Source organism: Lepidochelys kempii, chromosome 1 (assembly GCF_965140265.1).
Source record: "Lepidochelys kempii isolate rLepKem1 chromosome 1, rLepKem1.hap2, whole genome shotgun sequence".
NCBI lineage: Eukaryota > Metazoa > Chordata > Testudines > Cheloniidae > Lepidochelys > Lepidochelys kempii.
In genome coordinates, this window is record NC_133256.1 from 322,882,087 (window position 1) to 322,901,935 (window position 19,849).

General features: G+C 38.2%; 1 protein-coding gene and 1 long non-coding RNA gene across 14 annotated transcripts in view; one reads left to right on the forward strand and one right to left on the reverse strand.

Annotated features, from left to right (window-relative positions):
* LRRK2 (leucine rich repeat kinase 2) overlaps nucleotides 1-19,849 on the forward strand; it is a 151,408-nt gene that overhangs the window by 49,035 nt on the left and 82,524 nt on the right. For all 12 annotated transcript variants that reach the window (XR_012156822.1, XR_012156823.1, XM_073328432.1 and 9 more), the window contains 14 exons: nucleotides 2,591-2,735; nucleotides 2,877-3,016; nucleotides 5,225-5,353; nucleotides 5,447-5,617; nucleotides 6,310-6,568; nucleotides 6,823-7,011; nucleotides 9,399-9,517; nucleotides 10,084-10,150; nucleotides 10,707-10,927; nucleotides 12,337-12,587; nucleotides 14,530-14,678; nucleotides 15,835-15,928; nucleotides 18,525-18,711; nucleotides 19,646-19,827. Coding sequence is in view for 10 of the 12 variants with exons in the window: in XM_073328432.1 (XP_073184533.1) it covers nucleotides 2,591-2,735; nucleotides 2,877-3,016; nucleotides 5,225-5,353; nucleotides 5,447-5,617; nucleotides 6,310-6,568; nucleotides 6,823-7,011; nucleotides 9,399-9,517; nucleotides 10,084-10,150; nucleotides 10,707-10,927; nucleotides 12,337-12,587; nucleotides 14,530-14,678; nucleotides 15,835-15,928; nucleotides 18,525-18,711; nucleotides 19,646-19,827 (2,303 nt within the window). In the remaining 2 variants the exon portion in view is untranslated. The remainder of the gene's footprint in view (nucleotides 1-2,590; nucleotides 2,736-2,876; nucleotides 3,017-5,224; nucleotides 5,354-5,446; nucleotides 5,618-6,309; nucleotides 6,569-6,822; nucleotides 7,012-9,398; nucleotides 9,518-10,083; nucleotides 10,151-10,706; nucleotides 10,928-12,336; nucleotides 12,588-14,529; nucleotides 14,679-15,834; nucleotides 15,929-18,524; nucleotides 18,712-19,645; nucleotides 19,828-19,849) is intronic.
* LOC140905323 (uncharacterized) overlaps nucleotides 1-19,849 on the reverse strand; it is a 46,940-nt gene that overhangs the window by 18,608 nt on the left and 8,483 nt on the right. The gene's annotated exons all lie outside the window — the stretch shown is intronic.

Below are 19,849 nucleotides of genomic sequence, written 5' to 3' on the forward strand. Positions count from 1 at the left end.
GCACAGAAAAACCTGCAACTGTTCACTTAACGTGATTCACCTAAAACCTGTAACTACCAATACAAATTTCTTGGATTCCAACAGAGCAGTGTTTCTCAAGCTATTCCATACCAAACAAAACTGCCTGGGACTGCTTGACCCTGTAGCCATTGGGAAGAGCAGGATAGTTGCAACCTATTGAGAAGAAACCTGGAGAGCAAGAGGCACCTGCAAGCAGGTCCCAGCAGGATAAGGAGACAGAAAACAAAATGTTGGGCCACTGGCTGCAGCAAAATAGCAGTTCTATGGCAAAAATGCTGAATTCTATGGCACGTTGGAAAGATGCCAAATCCCAGGGCCCATTGAATCCATGTGGCCATGATTGAGATGAATGAGGCAGTTCACACATCTCTGAGAGCCATTTCTCTCAACATTTTTGAGTTAGCGACTCCTTAGTGAAGTCAAAATTTTTATAACCCCCTTACTTTTGTTATAAAAGTAGTCACAGTAAACAATGTATCAATATTAGAAATGATAAAACTATGTAATTTATTTAGTTGTCTGTGTTTCAAGGGGTTGAATGAGAATACTTGACCTTGAAGGGTAAAGGTGTGCAGGAAGTAGGAAGTGAGATTTTCCTTGCTTTAAACTGATAAAATTTCTAATACCTTGTGATTCCCCCTTTGTGACGCTCTGTACCTCGGGGAAACACCCTACACCCCTATGTTCATCTTTATGAAATGATTGTGTGGTGTCCAATGCAAAGTTTGTCATGTTGGGTGTCTTTGGAAGGCTCATAATGCACTGAACATGGTTGTTATAGTAATTGTTACAGTAATGTTATAGTAAGGTATAGGTTATAATTTCATGTATATAGTTATGAGGCTGAAAATGTATCCTCATGGCTTAAAGCAAGCCCATGCAAAAACTCTCCAAGAACAGAGAGGCTGTTCACACCTCGTCAGGGCATGGATGGGACAAAACCCAGCCCAGCCTCACAGGAACAATGGACACTGTCTTAGGCAGCAACAAAAGAATCTGTTAGACCCTCAAGGGAGTCACCCCCTTCCTTTGGGCAGTTTGGGATTGCAATGAGGTAATGCTCACCTGACTCTGAAGAGGCGGGAGGGGCAAAACCAAGAGGAAAGAAAGGACGTGATAAAAGGGAGAGACATTTTGCCATGCTCTCTCTCTTCCACCTACATCTACAGACACCACCACCACCAACAAGCGACTGAGCCACTGATCAAAGGGAGAGCCTGGCTGAAGAGCCAGCCTGTGGTGAGAAGCATCTAAGTTTGTAAGGACCCTGAAAGTGTTAAGATCAGCTTAGAATGCGTTTTGCTTTTATTTCATTTGACCAAATCTGACTTGTTATGCTTTGACTTATAATCACGTAAATCTACCTTTATAGCTAATAAATCTGTTTGTATATTCTACCTGAAACAGTGTGTTTGGTTTGCAGTGTGTCAAAGACTCCCCTTGGGAGAACAAGCCTGGTACATATCAATCTCTTTGTAAAATTGACAAATTTATATAAGCTTGCAGCATCCAGCAGACATAACTGGACACTGCAAGATGGAGGTTCCCAGGGTCATGTCTGGAACCAGAGATATTGACTAGGGTCATTCGCTTGCAAGTAGCTGGGAGCAGCTTACATGTCAGAGGCTGTGTGTGAACAGCCCAGGAGTGGGGGCTCTCACAGAAGAGCAGGGTAAGGCTGGCTCCCAGAGTCAAGGATTGGAGTGGCCTAGCAGATCACCATTCCAGACAACACCAGAGGGGAACGTCACACCCCTTAATGCCTTTTGTGATCCTTATGTGGGGGTCACAACCCACTGGTTAAGAAACACTATCTTGGAACTATTACAGATTCAGGAAGGCATCCTTGCATCAGTTTGTGCTTGGTTCACAGTAATGAAAGGATAAGAAAGGGATAAAGAGGAAAAATGGTCATAACCCTCTTGAGATCTGTTTGTAACTCCCCAGGGGATCATGACCTATATATTGTAAAGCCCGGCAGCAGGGCAACTAGCTGGTACTTTGTCTTCAGGTTACAAATGTAAATGAAGGGAAACAAGTTATTTGTGGCCATTCTTCCCTAACATTTATTGCATAACTGAAAAAAAGATTAGATATTTTTGAAGTCTTGTGTGCGTGTTAGGCTTAGCCCGCAGGCATATCTTCCTTCATGTCAGATAACCCAGATGACGCTGACCTTTGGATTATTAAGAAAATGCTTTCAAAAGCATCATATGTTTTTGAGCCATTTGTCTTCTGTTTCAGAGGCTTGTTTTTGTTCTGTGTTTTTGGCAATGGGGAAAGTGCATTTTTTTGATCTCATTATACTCAAAATGACTGAATAGTTTTTGCTCTAACTTTCAAAAAATATTCACCTTTACAAGATTTCAGCCTGAAAGGTGAATATTATGGAAAGTTATGAAAAGATGAAACAGAAGGTATAATGGAAAGGTTTATGCAAATTTAATTGCAATGATTACTCTCATAACAGCTACAATTTTACACCTTTTGAGAAAAAAACTGACAAGCAACTTTCCTTATCACATTGAGAAAAAAATCTGACCTTATTTTGTATTGATTTCTCTTTTAGTTTATTGGAAATCCTGGCATTCAGAAATGTGGATTAAAAATACTTTCTTCTGTAGTGGAGTGTTCTGGTGCACTACAAATGTTATCCCAGCAAGGAGCCACAGACACTATACTTCACACACTACAGATGTATCCAGATGATCAAGGTACATAGGAAGATGTCTTGTGACTTACATAGGCTATTACAAGATTCACGTTTATCTTTACATCATATTATAAATATAACATACTAAATTTGTCTCTTTAATTCTGAACCAGTAATTAATATTTATAATGTTTTTTTCTAGAAATACAGTGCTTAGGTTTGAGTCTTCTAGGATCTTTGATTACAAGAAAGAGTTTATGTATCGCATCTATGCATGTGCTGGCAACAGTTCTGGTTTCTACTTTACGACGATTTAAGGAGGTCGTTGAAATACAGATACACGTATGTGATTTATTTGAGTGTAAAGATGAGAATGAATGAAAGAAAATGGGAACATGTTTATTTTTAAAAACATTATTTGATATATAAATTTGAAATATGTTTCTGATTTTTTGTGTTTGTACAGTGCCTAGCACAATGGGAACATGGTCTTTGACTAAGGTTCTTAGTTACTACAGTAATACAAATAATGATAGAATTACTATAAAGCTGAGAAAGTAAACATTTAAAATTAAATCGAACTGTTGAGGTTCCCATAGTAATGGCTGTCTCAGAAGGCATGAATTCAGTTCAAAATATGCACCCTTAAGTATGGATGCTTATCTGAACGTATATGGTCTGCAAAACTGGAACAGAAATCCCCTGATCATCATTTTATAATGTACCCATCATCGTTGTATCTGAGCACCTTTTATGAAAAATAAATGCAAAATGTGTGTCTTTCAGCCCTGTCATCAGCAACAAGCTCAAAGTTATTGATGAGATTTTTTTAAAAAACATCTGTGTGTATGGATGCTGTTGTACTTGAGAAGGTTATTGTGGGAAAGTTTGAGGGAAAGTTTATTGAACAGATGGGTTTTGCATAAAGTTTTGAATGTGGTGAGGGTCGTACTCGTTCTTATCTTGTCAGACAATGAGTTCAGTAGCTTTTGCCTGGCTCCTGTAGATGGTGAGGTTTTCCCTGCTTGTCATCAGCTTTATTTTTCCAGTGGAATGAAGCCATCATGTGAGGTCACTTTCTTCTGAGAGTCCCACTACTTCTATTTCAGCTCAAGCTAGAAATATCATATGCATGGCCTACTTTCAGAGATTTTGGGCTTTTCCCTTTCAGGTTTAACTTGGTGCCCAGTACAGAAATGGAGAAAAATGAAAAAATAATGTTTTGGGGGAGGAAATTACTCAAATAGTATTTAGTCACAATGAGTTATGAACAAAGGTTCTTATATATCACTGTTTACTCATTTCTAGTTAATAGCCTCACATTTTACATTTAGAGTTGTTGAGTTTTTCTCTTTAATTTCTAGATTTACTGTAAGTATTTTAGCAAACTGGTGTTTCAAATTGAACATTATGGAGCAGGCATGCGGGCTGTGTGGTGTGAACACTTCAATATCTGATAGGGGGCACCTTCACCCACCCCATATGGGGTAACTTGTGTCCTCTGGGCATTAGTAAGAAGCAGTCTTGCAGTTTCTGAGCACAGGAGCCGTCGTCATGTCTGTCCCTTACACTGAGAATGCAAAAGGGAGGGGAGGGGAAAGGTCTTCCTTTTTTTCTCTCCTGTGTATTTGTGCTACAGCTAGGCACTATCTCAACTTATGAAGACATGTACAACTTTATTCATGCTAAGAATTAATTCAAATTATGTTCTGTTTTATTTTCTCTCTTATATCTATGAATGATAGTTTGGAGGGAGAATATGTATACATCTAGGGGTAATCTGGAAATTAAGGTTTTCAGCAAAAGTAGTGTTTGAGTGAAATTAAATGCTGGGCCTAAAATGTTGACAATATTTTATTTTTACATAAAGTTAGGTAATTTCAGTTTATAACAGTGGACCTGATAATGGACCAGGCCCACTGCTAGTTTTTCAATACATCAACCAATAGCTGCCACTAACCTACATAAGTGGGTCAAACTAACCGAGACTAAACTGCAACTGAGGGTATATGTACACTGCAGTAGGGAAGTGTGATTGCAGCACCTGTGGGCATGCCAAAGCTATCTTTGATCTAGCTAGCTCACTAAAAATGGCAGTGAAGCACAGGCAGCAGCATGGGTTAGCTAACTAAGTGCAAGCCTGTCCAGGACCTGGGGTACATGCTTGGGCAGCTAGCCTGTGCAGTCACCCGCACCACCACAGTTTCATTGCTATTTTTAGAAAGCTAGTTTGATCGGTGCTGTACCAGGTATGCCTGTGCATGCCTTAATGGCTTAATCAGAACTCCTGACTATGGTGTAGAAATATTCTTAAGACTAAAAGTGGTTCGATGCTCAGACCTTCTGTTATGTTCTGATCCACCTTGCAGTCCAATATGATTACATGTCTAAAAAACCAAAACAAAAGATCCCAAAAGAGTATAGCTATTTTACTAATAAATTTCTTTTTGTTAATTCTGTAACACATGGTATCTGACTTCCATCATTTTAAAATTTGATATTTTTTTAAATATACATTTGTTGTTGATAACATCATTTTGTTATTTGTAGGGATTTCACATGATCTTGACAATCCTTGACTTGTCACCTTGTTTTGCAAAGCTGCTGATATATGAATCATTTGACACAGTCATTTTTTATCAGATGTCCATGTGTTTCACTGAACAAAGAGACCGGCAGGTATCTTCTCTCTTTCAATCACTCCACATCCAAATGTTCTGAAATGTTCTGAAGTTTGCTACCTTCATTTCAATTATTTCTCTTCCCATTCAGTTTCAAAGCTTGTGCTGTAAATGCTTTGCTAAAATAGCCAACAATGATGATTTAAAAAACATGATGCTGGAGAAAGCATGTGCTGAATACAATAGCATTATGGCTGAATGTTTACTTTTACTAGGAGCTGATGTTAATAAGAACACAAAGAGGAGCTCTTTAATCTATCAGGTAGGTTCTTGGAAATGTAGATCGTTATATTGGTTTGAAAGATGTCACTTTTTGGGATGATTTTAATTTGTGTGTGTGCCTGCATGAGCAAGATTAACTATCTTTAGACCCAATCCTACAGTGTTCTGAGCATCCTGCAGGGAAAAGTTTCAAAGGGGTTTGGTGACTGAGGTACATCTAGTGTTAACCTACAAGGCAAAGTAAGGGCTGGCATAGCCCAGAGGAGATAAGTTGTTGGGCTAACTGATCAGAAGTGTCAGGGAGCTGACATTCAGCTAAGCACAAGCAAGTCTCCCTCTCCCAGGAGGCACAAAGGTAAAAAGGTGACTCTCAATCCTGGGTATCCCAAGAAGCGTCACACAGTTGACTTCAAATTGCAGCAAGCAAATCATAAATATCCATAATTTTCATTGGTATAACCCACCACTTATGTGTACTCATGCCAAAATATATGGCATTTGCCACATGTTTTGAAGGTATTCATTACACAATTAGGTTAAAGCATCATAGGGGCCTTGATCAGCTTCACTTAGGCAGTTTTGAAAATATCAGCCTTGATGTTTAGGAAATTCTGTGTTACAGTTCATCGCAGGACACCACACTGAGAATATGGAGAAACAATAGTTGAAACAACTCTTGTTAAAATCTAAGCTGCTGTTTTACACACATTTTATTCATTTCTTCTGTAATAGGTTTGTGAGAAAGGAAGCAATCCTAAGCTGGTGGAACTACTATTAACTAGTGGTGCTCGAGAGCAGGATGTTCGGAGTGCTTTAACAGTCAGCATAAAGAAAGGAGATAGCCAAATCATTAGCTTGCTCTTAAGGAAGCTTAGCCTGGATGTGGCCAACAGCAGTATATGTCTTGGAGGATTTTGTATTGGAAGAATTGAACCTTCCTGGCTTAGCCCTTTGTTCCCAAATAAACTTACTCCTATAAAAAAACAAACAAGTAAGTATATGTAGAATTTGTTATATTAAAATGTGATAAACCCTCCTAATGACGTTTTACAAACCTTCAGAAAGAGTTTTAAAATTGAAATACAGTGTTAGAGAGCCTGTTACGTAGGTTGTGTAAATCAGCATAGCCCTCTTGGTTCTGAAACCTAAACTTTAAAAATAAAAAAATCAAGTCTTTATAGTAATTTTAATCCTCATGAATTTACTGAAGAACATGCCACTTTATTGGTTTCTTACGTGTCTTAGATGCAGGTTCTGCATTGGCAAGAATGGTGCTCGGATACCAAATGAAGAGTTTTTCAGAAGACCGATCAAGATCCAGTTGTAATGTAACTTTCTCTGAAGATGCACTAGATAAAAGTGATGATTGGATATTCATGCCTGAGCTATTAGTAGACAATGTTTTTCTCTTGAGTGATGATATCGATAGTGAAGGTACATATACTCTAGCAATTTTGTTTCCTCTTAACAATGCTGGTCTAGAATTTGGGATGAAAATTCAATTTAAAGTATTTTAGCAACTATTGGACCATAAAGTAATAAGTAAGTAAAGTGTATACCGCAATTTATTTGTTTTAAGGTAGAACTCTTTGTATATAACTATAGGATATTTGTTATGGTATATGTGGAAAACAGTGGCAGGTAAATGTATGTCTTCAAAACATGAAACTAAAGTTCTTAGGTTTTAGGTTATTCACTTGATAATTTATTTTCTATCATTTCATTGGCTCAAATGAACTCACACTGAAAAAATAATAAAGGACCAAAACATCATATCACCTAGGAGCAAACACTTTTCATAAAACAGGTCAGATATGAATTGACTATCCGGCCTCATCCTCAAAGAAACCTGCAGAACATCTTCAAAAGATGAGCCTAGGAGCTTAATTTTAAAACTCTTTGCTAGACACTAAAAATCATGGTCTTAATAAAGACATTGGATTTATGGTTTATTACAGCAATCTGTAACCCACTAACCCCTCTTTTTTGTCTTATGACTGGAGAGGTGTTAACTGCCACTTCACCTCAAATGGTCTCTTCAAATATGTGTTCACTACTTATGCTAAACAATTTGTTCCACCCTGTATTTAGCTGTGACACTCTAAGTACCTTTTCCAGACCTGAATAAAAGCTCTGTGTAGCTCAAAGCTTGTCTTTTTCACCAATAGAAGTTGGTCCAATAAAAGATACCTCACTCACCTTCTCTATAAAAAATAGAGTCTTTATCACATCTTCAGAAAACTTAAATTAAATTCTGTTGATGCATCTTCAACATACAATCTTTCCCAGCAGTAATTATAGTAAATGTTAATGTCATAACATTACATAACATTTCATTATAGTAAATAGTTAAAACACAATTTTTGCATTGAATTCAGTGACTAATTAATAAAATTGGCTAGACATTGTTACTTTGTACAATCAGATTTTTTGCTTTAATGCCTGTGTTATTTTTTGAAATCTTGGAAACCTAAAACCATTGCTCAAGAATTAGCATTTTAACATCTTTGTGGAATCAGAAAAGTCCAACTTGTTGATATTTTTATCTATTTTGTTTTTTTCTATTGCATTATTCAGCATCATTTTTCATTACTGTAGCATTGTTTTCCAGAAGTTTGTATGCTAGTAGATACTGTTTCTTGCCCCATATATCAAAACTGGTATTCATTTGTAAATTGTGTGAACAGCATGAATTCTTCTAACATGGTGGTCTTAAGATTTTAGAGCCCTGTCTCCTCCTCCACAAAGAATGAATATGAGGCACACAAAGATCTCCTACCTCCACTTCACACGTCCAGCAGATAGGAGGAAATAAGACTAAATGGGGCCCAGATATACCAAACCACAGGAGCCATCAAAACACTCAGACATTTCCCATTAAACAATGATGGGAGGGAGAATTTATATTCACAATACCATTAATTATTATTTATATTAACATTTTGTATGGTGGCACAAGATGTGAGTTAATTTCCATCCAAGGTGGGAAGAAACCCAGGAGCTTCCCATCCATCCTTCTCTCTTAATATCTAAAGGAATTAGGATTCTCTCTGTCTCCCTCCTTTGCCAGTCAGGGCTGAGAAAGCCATTGGACCTTTTTTAGTTCATCCCATCCACCAAACCACCATCTCTCACCTTCTCGTCCGAAGGCCAAAAGGGGCCAGATGCCTTTTTTTCTTTTACCCTCTCATGCAGTGGTGGTGAGTTGAGGGGATTCCACTCTTCCTCCCCTTCCCATTCAAGAGAAGGGGGTACTCAGAAGGCACCTCCCTCCCTTCCTTCCCTCTCAGCTTCAAGTGCTGCCACTCTGCTCTATAGGACAGCATAGGCAAAGAGCAGAAGAGGAGGGTAGAACTGCAGGAGGAACAAGGGCAGGCAATTGTAGATTACTCAACAGCAGCCACTAGAGTGGCCTCTAATGGCTGATGGAGCAATTTGTTCTAAGACATGCTGAAGCCACAAGTCTGAAATGCCCTTCCACAGCATGTTTGCCTGTATGGCTCAGAGCTCTCCTGCTTCCAAGCAGAGGAGGATATATTTTTAAAGACAATTTAAGTATCACAGCTCTACATTTCTGAAAATCCTGTTAGCATGAATGCAAAAGGAATGACCTAGCAAACTGAAGTTCATATCTGTAGCTTGTTAAATTAGTATAGTACATATATTCGAAACTAGAGTATGTTCTCTACATATTGCACATGGTATTGACTGGCTAATTCATGCTATTATTAATGTGCTGGAAATACTGCACTACGGTTTATGTTGATATGTGTATTATTTGGTTGAATTTTCTGTAGTCCTATGTCCTCACTTTGTATTAGGGAGTGAAGGTTCATTTCTGATGAAAAAGAAATACAACTCCATTGCAGTTGCTGATCTGTACAAAGATACATCCTTACAAAGATATTCTCCTACTTTGCAAAGGCATTCCAATTCTCTGGTAAGATAAGTAATTTAATCACTGTAAACCTCCATAAATCCATTATGTGTGTTGCCTGATGGAAAACTATTAATGATAAAGTATCAAGAAACGACTGGTGGTCACCGGTACACCATTTAGTACCTTATAAAATATTCCATAACTGTGTGATGACTGAGCTCCCATCTAAATAGAGTACTGCCATAGATAGCATTTTATTTCAGCAAATGTTTATGAACTGCCTATGGCAAACAGTACAAATAGCCATTCTGATCTAACGAGAACTTCAGATATGGTATCTTAATACTTTTAAAAGTAATTGTCATTTTTATGTTGCCAAAGAAAAATAGCCTGTAAATTTCATTATACTTTAAATCTATTCTTGTTTTGTATTACAAGTCAGTAATTCTTAAAAAATAGTAAGTAAGCTACTTTTTGTTAGATTTTAAAATTCTCACCTTTTTGGGTTACTGTGTGGATGACTTGGCAGATTGCTATAAAAAGAAAGTTAGTTGAATTCCTACATTTTTAGAGATGTAAAAATATTCACAGCTGTTGTTTTTTTGTTCTGTTTTGGGATTTATCAGGGACCTGGTTCAGATAATGAACCATTAGTGAAGCAAAGAAGAAAATTGTCTTCAGATGAATCTCACAGTAAGTCAGATGTAAAAATACATAAGATTTTCCAGTTTTTAACATTTTTTGTGGATAACTGTAATCTGTAATCCGTTGAAGTAAACTGTCTAAGCAACATTGGTACAGTTATATTCAAGAAAACTAGGGGGATGTTTTTTCCAAAAATAATATTTAGAAAAATTACTCCTAATACTTTAAACTTTATTAAAACAGTACAAATGTTGCTTATACAGTAAAGCACTTTTCTCTTCTTACAAAGAATTTCTGTAAGATTATGTATAATAATGTACATTCATGACAGCCCTAAGAAGCATTTTTAAAGCCATTTGTATTCTGCAGAACACCAGTATCCCTCTACTCCCTATAGAACCCTATAGGAATTTGAATTGTAGCTTCTTAACAGTCCTCATTGGCTCCCGTTTCAGCCAATATCTAAACAGCCATTGCCTTCATTGGGTACAGAGTTAGACCTGAAATTCTGTGAATTGTAATTCAGAGATAAATGAAATCGTGTTTATTAAATTGTTGTATGTTTTACCTGTGAAGATGAATGCTTATGTTTTTGTTTTAATAGAAGGGATCTCAAAATTCCAATCACATTTAAGACGATCAGACAGTTTGTCGTCTTTGGTCTCTGAGAAAGAATATATTAAGTCATTAGATCTTTCATCAAATGAGCTGGAGAATATAGATGCCATCAGTCAGAACTGCTGCTTAACTGGTCACTTGGAACGTCTTGAGAAATTGGAGCTGCACCAAAATGCACTCACAAGCATTCCAGAACAACTGTGTGAGGTAATTTTATGTCATTTTACATAATGCAAGAAAATTATCAGTTCTTTTAAGATCAAAGACCAGATTGTCATCATTGTGCCTATGTGTGTACATTCGCATCCCTAATTTGCATGTGTACAATTTTCATGCAGTAATTGAATGTGGTGGTAGTTGTGCAGACATGCTCAGGGAGTTTCTGTCGGATACTTGCTGCAGAGGGTCAAACTGGGAAGTATATGTTACAGATAGTTTGTGATTGAATTATGTAAATGGAAATCAGAACTGCTTATGTTACTTATATGCTAAAGCAGTGGTCACCAACCTGTCGATTGCTATCAACTGGTTGATCCTAGAGGATCTCCCAGTTGATCGCGATCTCTGACGGTGTAGCAGGGCTGCCGCTAAGACAGACTCCCTGCCTACCCCAGCCCCACGCCACTCCTGGAAGTGGCCAGCGCAGCTGCGGGGGCAAGGATCTCCCTCTGCACACTGCTCCTGCCTGCAAGAACTGCCTCTGCAGCTCCCATTGGCCGGTAACAGGGAGCTGTGGCCAATGGGAGCTGCGGGGGCGGTGCTTGCAGAGGGGCAATGTGTGGAGCCACGTGCTGCCCGCCCCCCACCTCCAGCAGGGGTGCGTTGGCCCCTTCCAGAAGTGGCGTGGGGTTTGGGTAGTCAGGGAGTCTGCCTTAGCGGCAGCCACACTTTACCCCAACCAGGAGCTTCCGGAGGTAAGTGATACCTGGCAAGAGGCTGCACCCCAAGCCCCAGTCCTGAGCCCCCTTCCGGAGCCTGAATCCCAACCCCCTCCTGCACCCCAAGCCTCAGTCCTGACCCCCTCCCAGAGCCAGTACCCCCACCGTCTCCTGCACCCAAATACTCTCTGCCCCAACCCTGACCCCCTCCCAGAGCCAGCACCCTGTACCCCTTCCTGCACTCCAACCCCCCCTGCCCCAGGCTCAGCCCCCTCCCACAGTGCGAATCTCTCGACCCCAGCCCAGAGCCCGCACTCCCTCCCAAACCCCTACTGTCTACCCTAGCCCGGTGAAAGTGAGTGAGGGTGGGGGAGAGCGAGTGACGGAGAAAGGAGAGGATGGAGTGAGTGGGGCGGGGCTTTGGGGAAGCGGCAGGATAGATCCTGGGTTGCCCTTACATTCAAAAAGTGATCTTGAATGTAAAAAGATTGGAGACCACTGTGCTAAAGGCTTTGTGTAATTGTACTAGTTAGTTTTATTACAGCATGCCTGAACATCCTCTTTATTTTATTGATATAATATTATATAATACATTATAATAATTACCATTTTCTCTCATTTTACTTGATAGGATAAATAAAATAAATGTGAATTGCCTAAATATTAATTTATTTTAAAAATTAGAAATTCATATCTGTGTGTTGCACTTTTTAAAAAGAAATTCTCCTTTTCTTTCAGACTTTGAAATGTTTGACTGACTTGGATTTGCACAGTAACCTGTTTGCATCTTTTCCTACTTATTTACTGAAAATGAATTGTATTGCAAACCTTGATATCTCTCGGAATGAAATTGGCCCTTCCTTAGCTTTGGATCCACATAGCAAATGCCCATCTCTAAAGCAGCTTAATCTATCATACAATCAGCTGTCATGCATTCCTAAATTTCTTGTGGATGTTGCAGAAAACTTGGAACAGTTAATGCTAGAAGGGTAAGAATAGTGCCAGTTTATCTGATTACTGTTTAACAAAAATTGCAGGAAATAATCAGTGTCACTGAATGTAAATTATTTTCTGATCAAAAATATGTTATAATTTAATTAAATTCACAAAAGCAAGGAGATGCAGAATCCAGGTTTCCCTTCCATTTCTTCATTTTTATTATGTTTCATTAGATGAGTTCATGTTTCTAATACCACCATGGTGGAGAGGTTTTTGCTATTCCTCTAATTCCCAAATATCTCTAACATCTTAGTTTATATTTCACACTGAAAATCTTTAACTCTCTGTTTCCCTTGTTCTTTCTTCTAGAATACATCCATTGTAACATGATACATTAATCTTAGAACTATCTGTATTCTCCTTGTCTGTCCATGTCCTGTAGAAATTGGTTACCGATTTCTTTTAAATTGATAGATGCTCTTTAGGTTGCAATCCTGCAAACACATATTAAGTCAGTGGAACTGCTCACATAGGCAAAAAGAAAAGGAGTACTTGTGGCACCTTGGAGACTAACCAATTTATTTGAGCATGAGCTTTCATGAGCTACAGCTCACTTCATCGGATGCATACCGTGGAAACTGCAGCAGACTTTATATACACACAGAGAATATGAAACAATACCTCCTCCCACCCCACTGTCCTGCTGGTAATAGCTTATCTAAAGTGATCATCAGGTTGGGCCATTTCCAGCACAAATCCAGGTTTTCTCACCCTCCACCCCCCCAACACAAATTCACTCTCCTGCTGGTGATAGCCCATCCAAAGTGACAACTCTTTACACAATGTGCATGATAATCAAGTTGGGCCATTTCCTGCACAAATCCAGGTTCTCTCACCCCCCTCCCAAAAACCACACACACAAACTCACTCTCCTGCTGAGTTTGTGTGTGTATGGGGGTGGGGGTGTGTGTGTGTGAGAAATGGCCCACCTTGATTATCGTGCACATTGTAGGGAGAGTGGTCACTTTGGATGAGCTATTACCAGCAGGATAGTGAGTTTGTGTGTGTGGTTTTTGGGAGGGGGGTGAGGGGGTGAGAGAACCTGGATTTGTGCAGGAAATGGCCCAACTTGATTATCATGCACATTGTGTAAAGAGTTGTCACTTTGGATGGGCTATCACCAGCAGGAGAGTGAATTTGTGGGGGGGTGGGGGGGGTGAAAACCTGGATTTGTGCTGGAAATGGCCCAACCTGATGATCACTTTAGATAAGCTATTACCAGCAGGACAGTGGGGTGGGAGGAGGTATTGTTTCATATTCTCTGTGTGTATATAAAGTCTGCTGCAGTTTCCACGGTATGCATCCAATGAAGTGAGCTGTAGCTCACGAAAGCTCATGCTCAAATAAATTGGTTAGTCTCTAAGGTGCCACAAGTACTCCTTTTCTTTTTGCGAATACAGACTAACACGGCTGTTACCCTATGTGAGCAGGTTTCAGAGTATGTCTGCACTGCAGTTAGACACCTGCGGCTGGCCCGTTCCAGCTGTCTTGGGCTCACGGGGCTCAAGTTAAATGGCAGCCCAAATGTTCATATTGCAATTAAACAGTCACTTGGCCTGAACCTTGCGAGCCTGAGTCAGTTGGCATGGGCCAGCTGCGGGTTTTTAATTCTGGTGTAGACATACCCTTACTTAATCATATGTGCTTGACGATTGGACTTTAATGTATAATCAGAAAATGACACTTTATTGCACACGCTAACATTTGAATTATAAAGTGAATAAATACATACGGTGAGGTATTCACATTGTCATATGCATTGGTATTGTGGATAAATCTCAATCCTGATCCATCAGTCCTTACTCAGGTAAAACTATTTTCAGTTTCTGTTTGCATAATTAAAGACTGCAAAATCAGGTCCATACTCTAACTTTCCATTTTTTAGCAAGTAGTTTTGTATAACACTTGTAATTTTGTTTTCCTTTACCTTAGAAACAAAATTTCAGGTATATGTTCACCCATATGCTTGAAGAAACTGAAAGTTTTAAACATTAGTAAGAACAATATTTCATCCCTGGCTGTTAATTTTCTCAAGGAGTGCACAAAATTGGAGATATTTAGTGCCAGGATGAATTTACTTGGTAAGTATTCTAGGAGTTGCTAAAAAAAGGGTGAGAGAGGTTTAGATGATACATGCCGTAGTCTAGATACGGACAAGGCAAAGCAGAACAGTTAATGTAAAGACTGCTTGAAAAACAGCAAGGTCTAATATACAGTATTAGCCTCCTAAACATTTATCAACAGTTACCATACTATATCCATTAGCCGCAGTTTACCACAACAATTATCACACATACAATACTATTTCCCTATGCTTGCCATAGGAAATAACTGTTGCATCTCAGGTACTGTGGTGTGATAACTGTTGATTAATATTAAACTTGAACTTCATTCTTTTCTCATGCCAATTTTACACCAGTATAACTCCCATTTATTTAAATGTATACTGGTTTAAATGAGATGAGTGAACCTTTGAGTGTCTGCATAGATTTCTCCTGTCATTTGACTAAGCAATATAGAGTGTAATTCAATGGCTTAAAACGTTTTATACAAAAAATTAACTAATTTGAGAAAATGTAATACATGAATCCACCTGTCCTAATGAATTTATAGACGTTCTTAAATTATTATTAGAATTTTGTACATGTCTATCCAACATACAGAATTTTTTATTTTGCATATGCTTATAATCTAGTTTCTCAGTCTTTCAGAATGTAGCTGTTGTGTCTGGAATAAATTAAGTTTTTTTTAAGCGATCTTTTATGTACATATGGTATTTTACTACATTGGTGGAATGACAAACATATATAGTATTAGTAACACAGCAAAATGTAAATAAGAATATTTCAGTGTTGGATAACCATATGAAATTAAATGTCATAGTGTCTAATAAAAGTTTAAAAAAAAAAAAAAAGGTAGAAATATTTGGAGAAAATAGGTGTTTAATTCTCCTCTAAACTCTTCAAATTGGGAGTTCAGTTTTCAGATGGGAGTTCCTGAAAAAGAAAATCCAAATCCTGTCTTTGGCAGCTCAAGTTAACACTTGGGTGATTAAAATGGTTATTTATGCTTCTACGTGCCAATTTGAGCACCAGAAAATAGAATCCGATACCTGTGTTTGGAAACTAGCCTCACAATCTATCTCTAATTTTAGAAAATGACAGCTTTATAAACTAAGGTAAAAAGTGCTGAAAAATTATGCCTAAAGGAAATAATTCAGTTTCTTTTCTATTTTAGATACCATATCTAACTTGCCATCTAGCATAACAAGTTTAAAATTATCTCAAAATCATTTTGTCAGTATTCCAGAAGCAATTCTTCTTCTTCCACAGTAAGTTATTTCACTTGTTAATGCCAATGTTGTGCCTTCTGTGAAGGAAAACCTAGTGGAATGGCCATTATTAAGCAGAAAATACGGCATGTTTCTACTCAACGTTTTCAGACGATCATCCTAAAAAGGCTAAATTGAAAACATGGTGACCATTAACTGAAGCCAGAGTCGGTCACTTTTTCTTCAATAACTGGAGGAAGCCTGAATCCCCTAGATGGTTCCAAACTATGAACCTCTCCTTTTTTTTAAACTAAAAGATGTTTTTAGGAATGCTGAAGCTGCCCATTTTTGCCTCCAGAGTTAGAACCAATTTGTTTTTTCAGGTGCAAAGAAGGTAGAAAAGATATTGGCAATTTCTCTTTTCATTAAGTCTTGGAACTTCATCCTTTTGCACAAAGCAACTGAGTCCAGTGGCTCTCTTCCCAAATATCTACGATAAGTTCTTTCTCAAAGAATAACACTGCTTATGGCCCCCTAAGTTGAATTGGGTTAGAGCTGCATTTGTCACAAATTATCCTGTTCCTTCAAAGCATTATTCATGTGAAAACTAGCTCTATTAAGTTTTGTTACAGCAACGTTAAATTTTAGCACATTGTGCCGAGTGCATTATTTTGGCCATCTTTTAATTGCAACCATATTAATACTAGGGATGTAAAGAATACTCAGTCCAGATGTGAATAATACACAGACCCATGAGGCTGGTTTTTAATATGTTAACTATTTTTAAAATGGCCTAACAACACCTCTCACACTCATGCACTTGCTCCTTTCCACTGGCACTCCCATTCCTTTCCACCACCTTTCCAAGCTCCAGAGAGATTTACTCGCCCACTTCCTCTCTCTATCCTTCCAGCCTCAGCACTACTCTCCAACCCACTTTTTCAAGTCACTTCTTAGGCACCAGTACTGCTCCTGTATACATCTCTCACATGGCAGCTCCCTCCTATCACTTCTCCTGGTTCTAGCACTGCAGCTCCACCCCCCTCTTCTATGTATCCAATATCTCTGTGGCCCCCTCCTGTTACTCATTCCAGTGTCCACTACTGGTTACATATTGACTCCAGCTACTTCTATAGAAGTATCTGGCACATAAATATCTTGTGATGCCAGCTACAAAAGTGCCATGTGAACACCTGTTCTCACTTTCAGGTGACATGGTAAATAAGAAGCAGGTAGCATTATCTCCCATAAATGTAAGCAAACTTGTTTGTCTTAGCAATTGGCTGAACAAGAAGTAGGACTGAGTGGACTTCTAGGCTCTAAAGTTTTACATTGTTTTGAGTGCAGTTATATAACAAAAAAAATCTACATTTGTAAGTTGCACTTTCACGATAAAGAGATTGCACTACAGTACTTGTATGAGGTGAATTGAAAAATACTATTTTTTTGTTTACCGTTTTTATAGTGAAAATATTTGTAATAAAAATAATATAAAGTAAACAGTGTACACTTTGTATTGTGTTGTAATTTAAATCAATATATTTGAAAATGTAGAAAAAATCCATAAATTTCAATTAGTATTCTATTGTTTATCATTGTGATTTAAAACTGTGATTAATCATGATTAATTTTTTTGAGTTAATCATGGGAGTTAACTGCTATTAATTGAGAGCCCTAAAACTTAATATACTAATTGAAGGAGATGCAGCTCTCAAGCTTTGTTTCTCCCAGCCCAGAAAAGTCAGAAAAGAATACTATGAATTTCTTGCATAGTTCATACCTCACATTGAAATAAACACAGCTGCATTTGTTCAATAGATTGCACATAGAAATAAATACACACAATGCATGTGTTTCTTCAGCATGTTGTCTTCCAGTATATACATGCAAAAACATTTGGGGAAACAGTGCCTTTTTATTTGAATCTCGTAAAACACATTAAAATAAACATTCTTCTGATATTATATTGAAATGAATGCTCTGAGCATGTTTATTTTAGTAAAGATGCCATTATTGTGAAGTCACTTGAACCTGGGACCATTGGCTAAATTCTGCTCTGATATATGGGTAAAAACCTGGAATAATTATTGATTTAATTTGAGTTACTCCATATTTTCGCAGGTGTGACTGAAAGTAGAATTTAGATTTTGGTCTTTTATTAATCTGGACGTTACCATGCAAGCTTATCATACTATATAAATAAAAATAATTATATTATCCCATATTGATGTAACTGCACATGCATGTATTTGAAAGTGCCACTTTTGGTTCAGTCACTGAAATAAGTATATTGATTACATTGAGTGTTCATTTCCAGAATATATAATTTCATGTGTAAATAAATACATTAAAAGTACGCTTTATTGAATCAATCCTAGTTCTCTGATTTTCTTTTCCTTTTTTTCCCCTGATATATCCACATCCTATTTGCAATATCTTCTCAGATAATTACCGTTGCTTTGTACCTTTAATTCCTTGAACATTGTTGAGGTTGGCCTTGGGTCGTCAATAAATTTCTATCTTCCTATCTAAATTTCCAACAGGAATTCTTATTCTAATATCTTCCCCCTTTGTTTGTTTATAACAGATTAATATATTTATAGCTAGTCTCCATTTTATTTATTTTCTCTGCTAATTTTCCCCTTTATTTTCTTAGTTTGCGATCAGTAGACTTAAGCAACAATAAAATCATAAACCTGCCTGGACCTATGCACTGGAAATCCTTAAACTTAAGGGAGCTCTTGTTTAACTACAATCAGATAGACATTTTGGACTTGAATGAAAAAGCATATGCATGGTCTAGGCTAGAAAAGCTACACCTGTCCCATAACAAGTTAAAGGAGGTAAAGTATGAATTTTTAGATACTTAAAAACATAGACACCAACTCTATGGGTGCTCCGGGGCTGGAGCACCCACGGGGAAAAGTTAGTGCGTGCTCTGTACTCACTGGCAGCCAAGCTCTCTGCTCGCCCTGCCTCACCTCACCTCACCTCACCTCCTCCTCTGCCTCCTCCCTGAGCGTGCCGTGTCCCCACTTCTCCACCTACCTCCCAGCACTTGCTGTTGCCAAACAGCTGTAGCAAGCTCTGAGAGGGAGGGGGGAGAAGCGGGAACATGGTGCGCTCAGGGGAGGAGGCGGGGAAGAGGTGGCAGCAGGGATTTGGGAAGGAGTCGGAATAGGGGCAGGAAGGGGGTGGAGTAGGGGGTGGGGACTTTGGGGAAGGGATTGGAATGGGGGTGGGAGGGGGTGGGTCAGGGGTGGAGTCGGGGCGGGACCAGGGGCAGAGGGGGGGGTCGAGCACCCATCGGTGCCTAAGCTTAAAAATATCAAACCACTTTTCATATTTATATATGGTCTTTAAAATGATCACTTGGTTTTCAGATCAACCCTAAATTAAATTCCGCCCTTCTTGCGCTACTTTTTGTGATTGAAGACCCTAGTAGTAAAATAGCATGTAATTAGAACTGTGTATTGCCTTTGAAAAGAATATGACTATCTTTCCTTAAACTTTTTCTGTCTTTAATCTATGGTAAGAGTAGTGTTTGTCGTCTTCTTTGTAAAAGGGATATAAAATTAGTTCTTTAAGAGTTACTTTCTTGTCCGATCAAGATATTAGGTATGTGTACTTTAGATGATGATAATAACTGGAAAAAAAGAATTGGCATTGTGTTTGGTCTTATTAAATATTTGCTTAAGATATTCATCTTCATATATAGACAAATAAATGCTCACTTTTAGTAAATGCTCAAATGTTTATTAACTTTTCTCTATCCAGATTCCTCCTCAGATTGGCTTCCTTGAAAACTTGACATCTCTGGATGTAAGTTATAATCCTGGCTTGAGTTCCTTTCCAGATGAAATGGGAAAGTTGTCCAAAGTCTGGGATCTTCCTTTGGATGGGCTTCATCTTAATTTAGATTTCAAACATGTTGGATGCAAAGCCAGAGACATTATAAGGTTTGTTATCCTATTGTTGTCT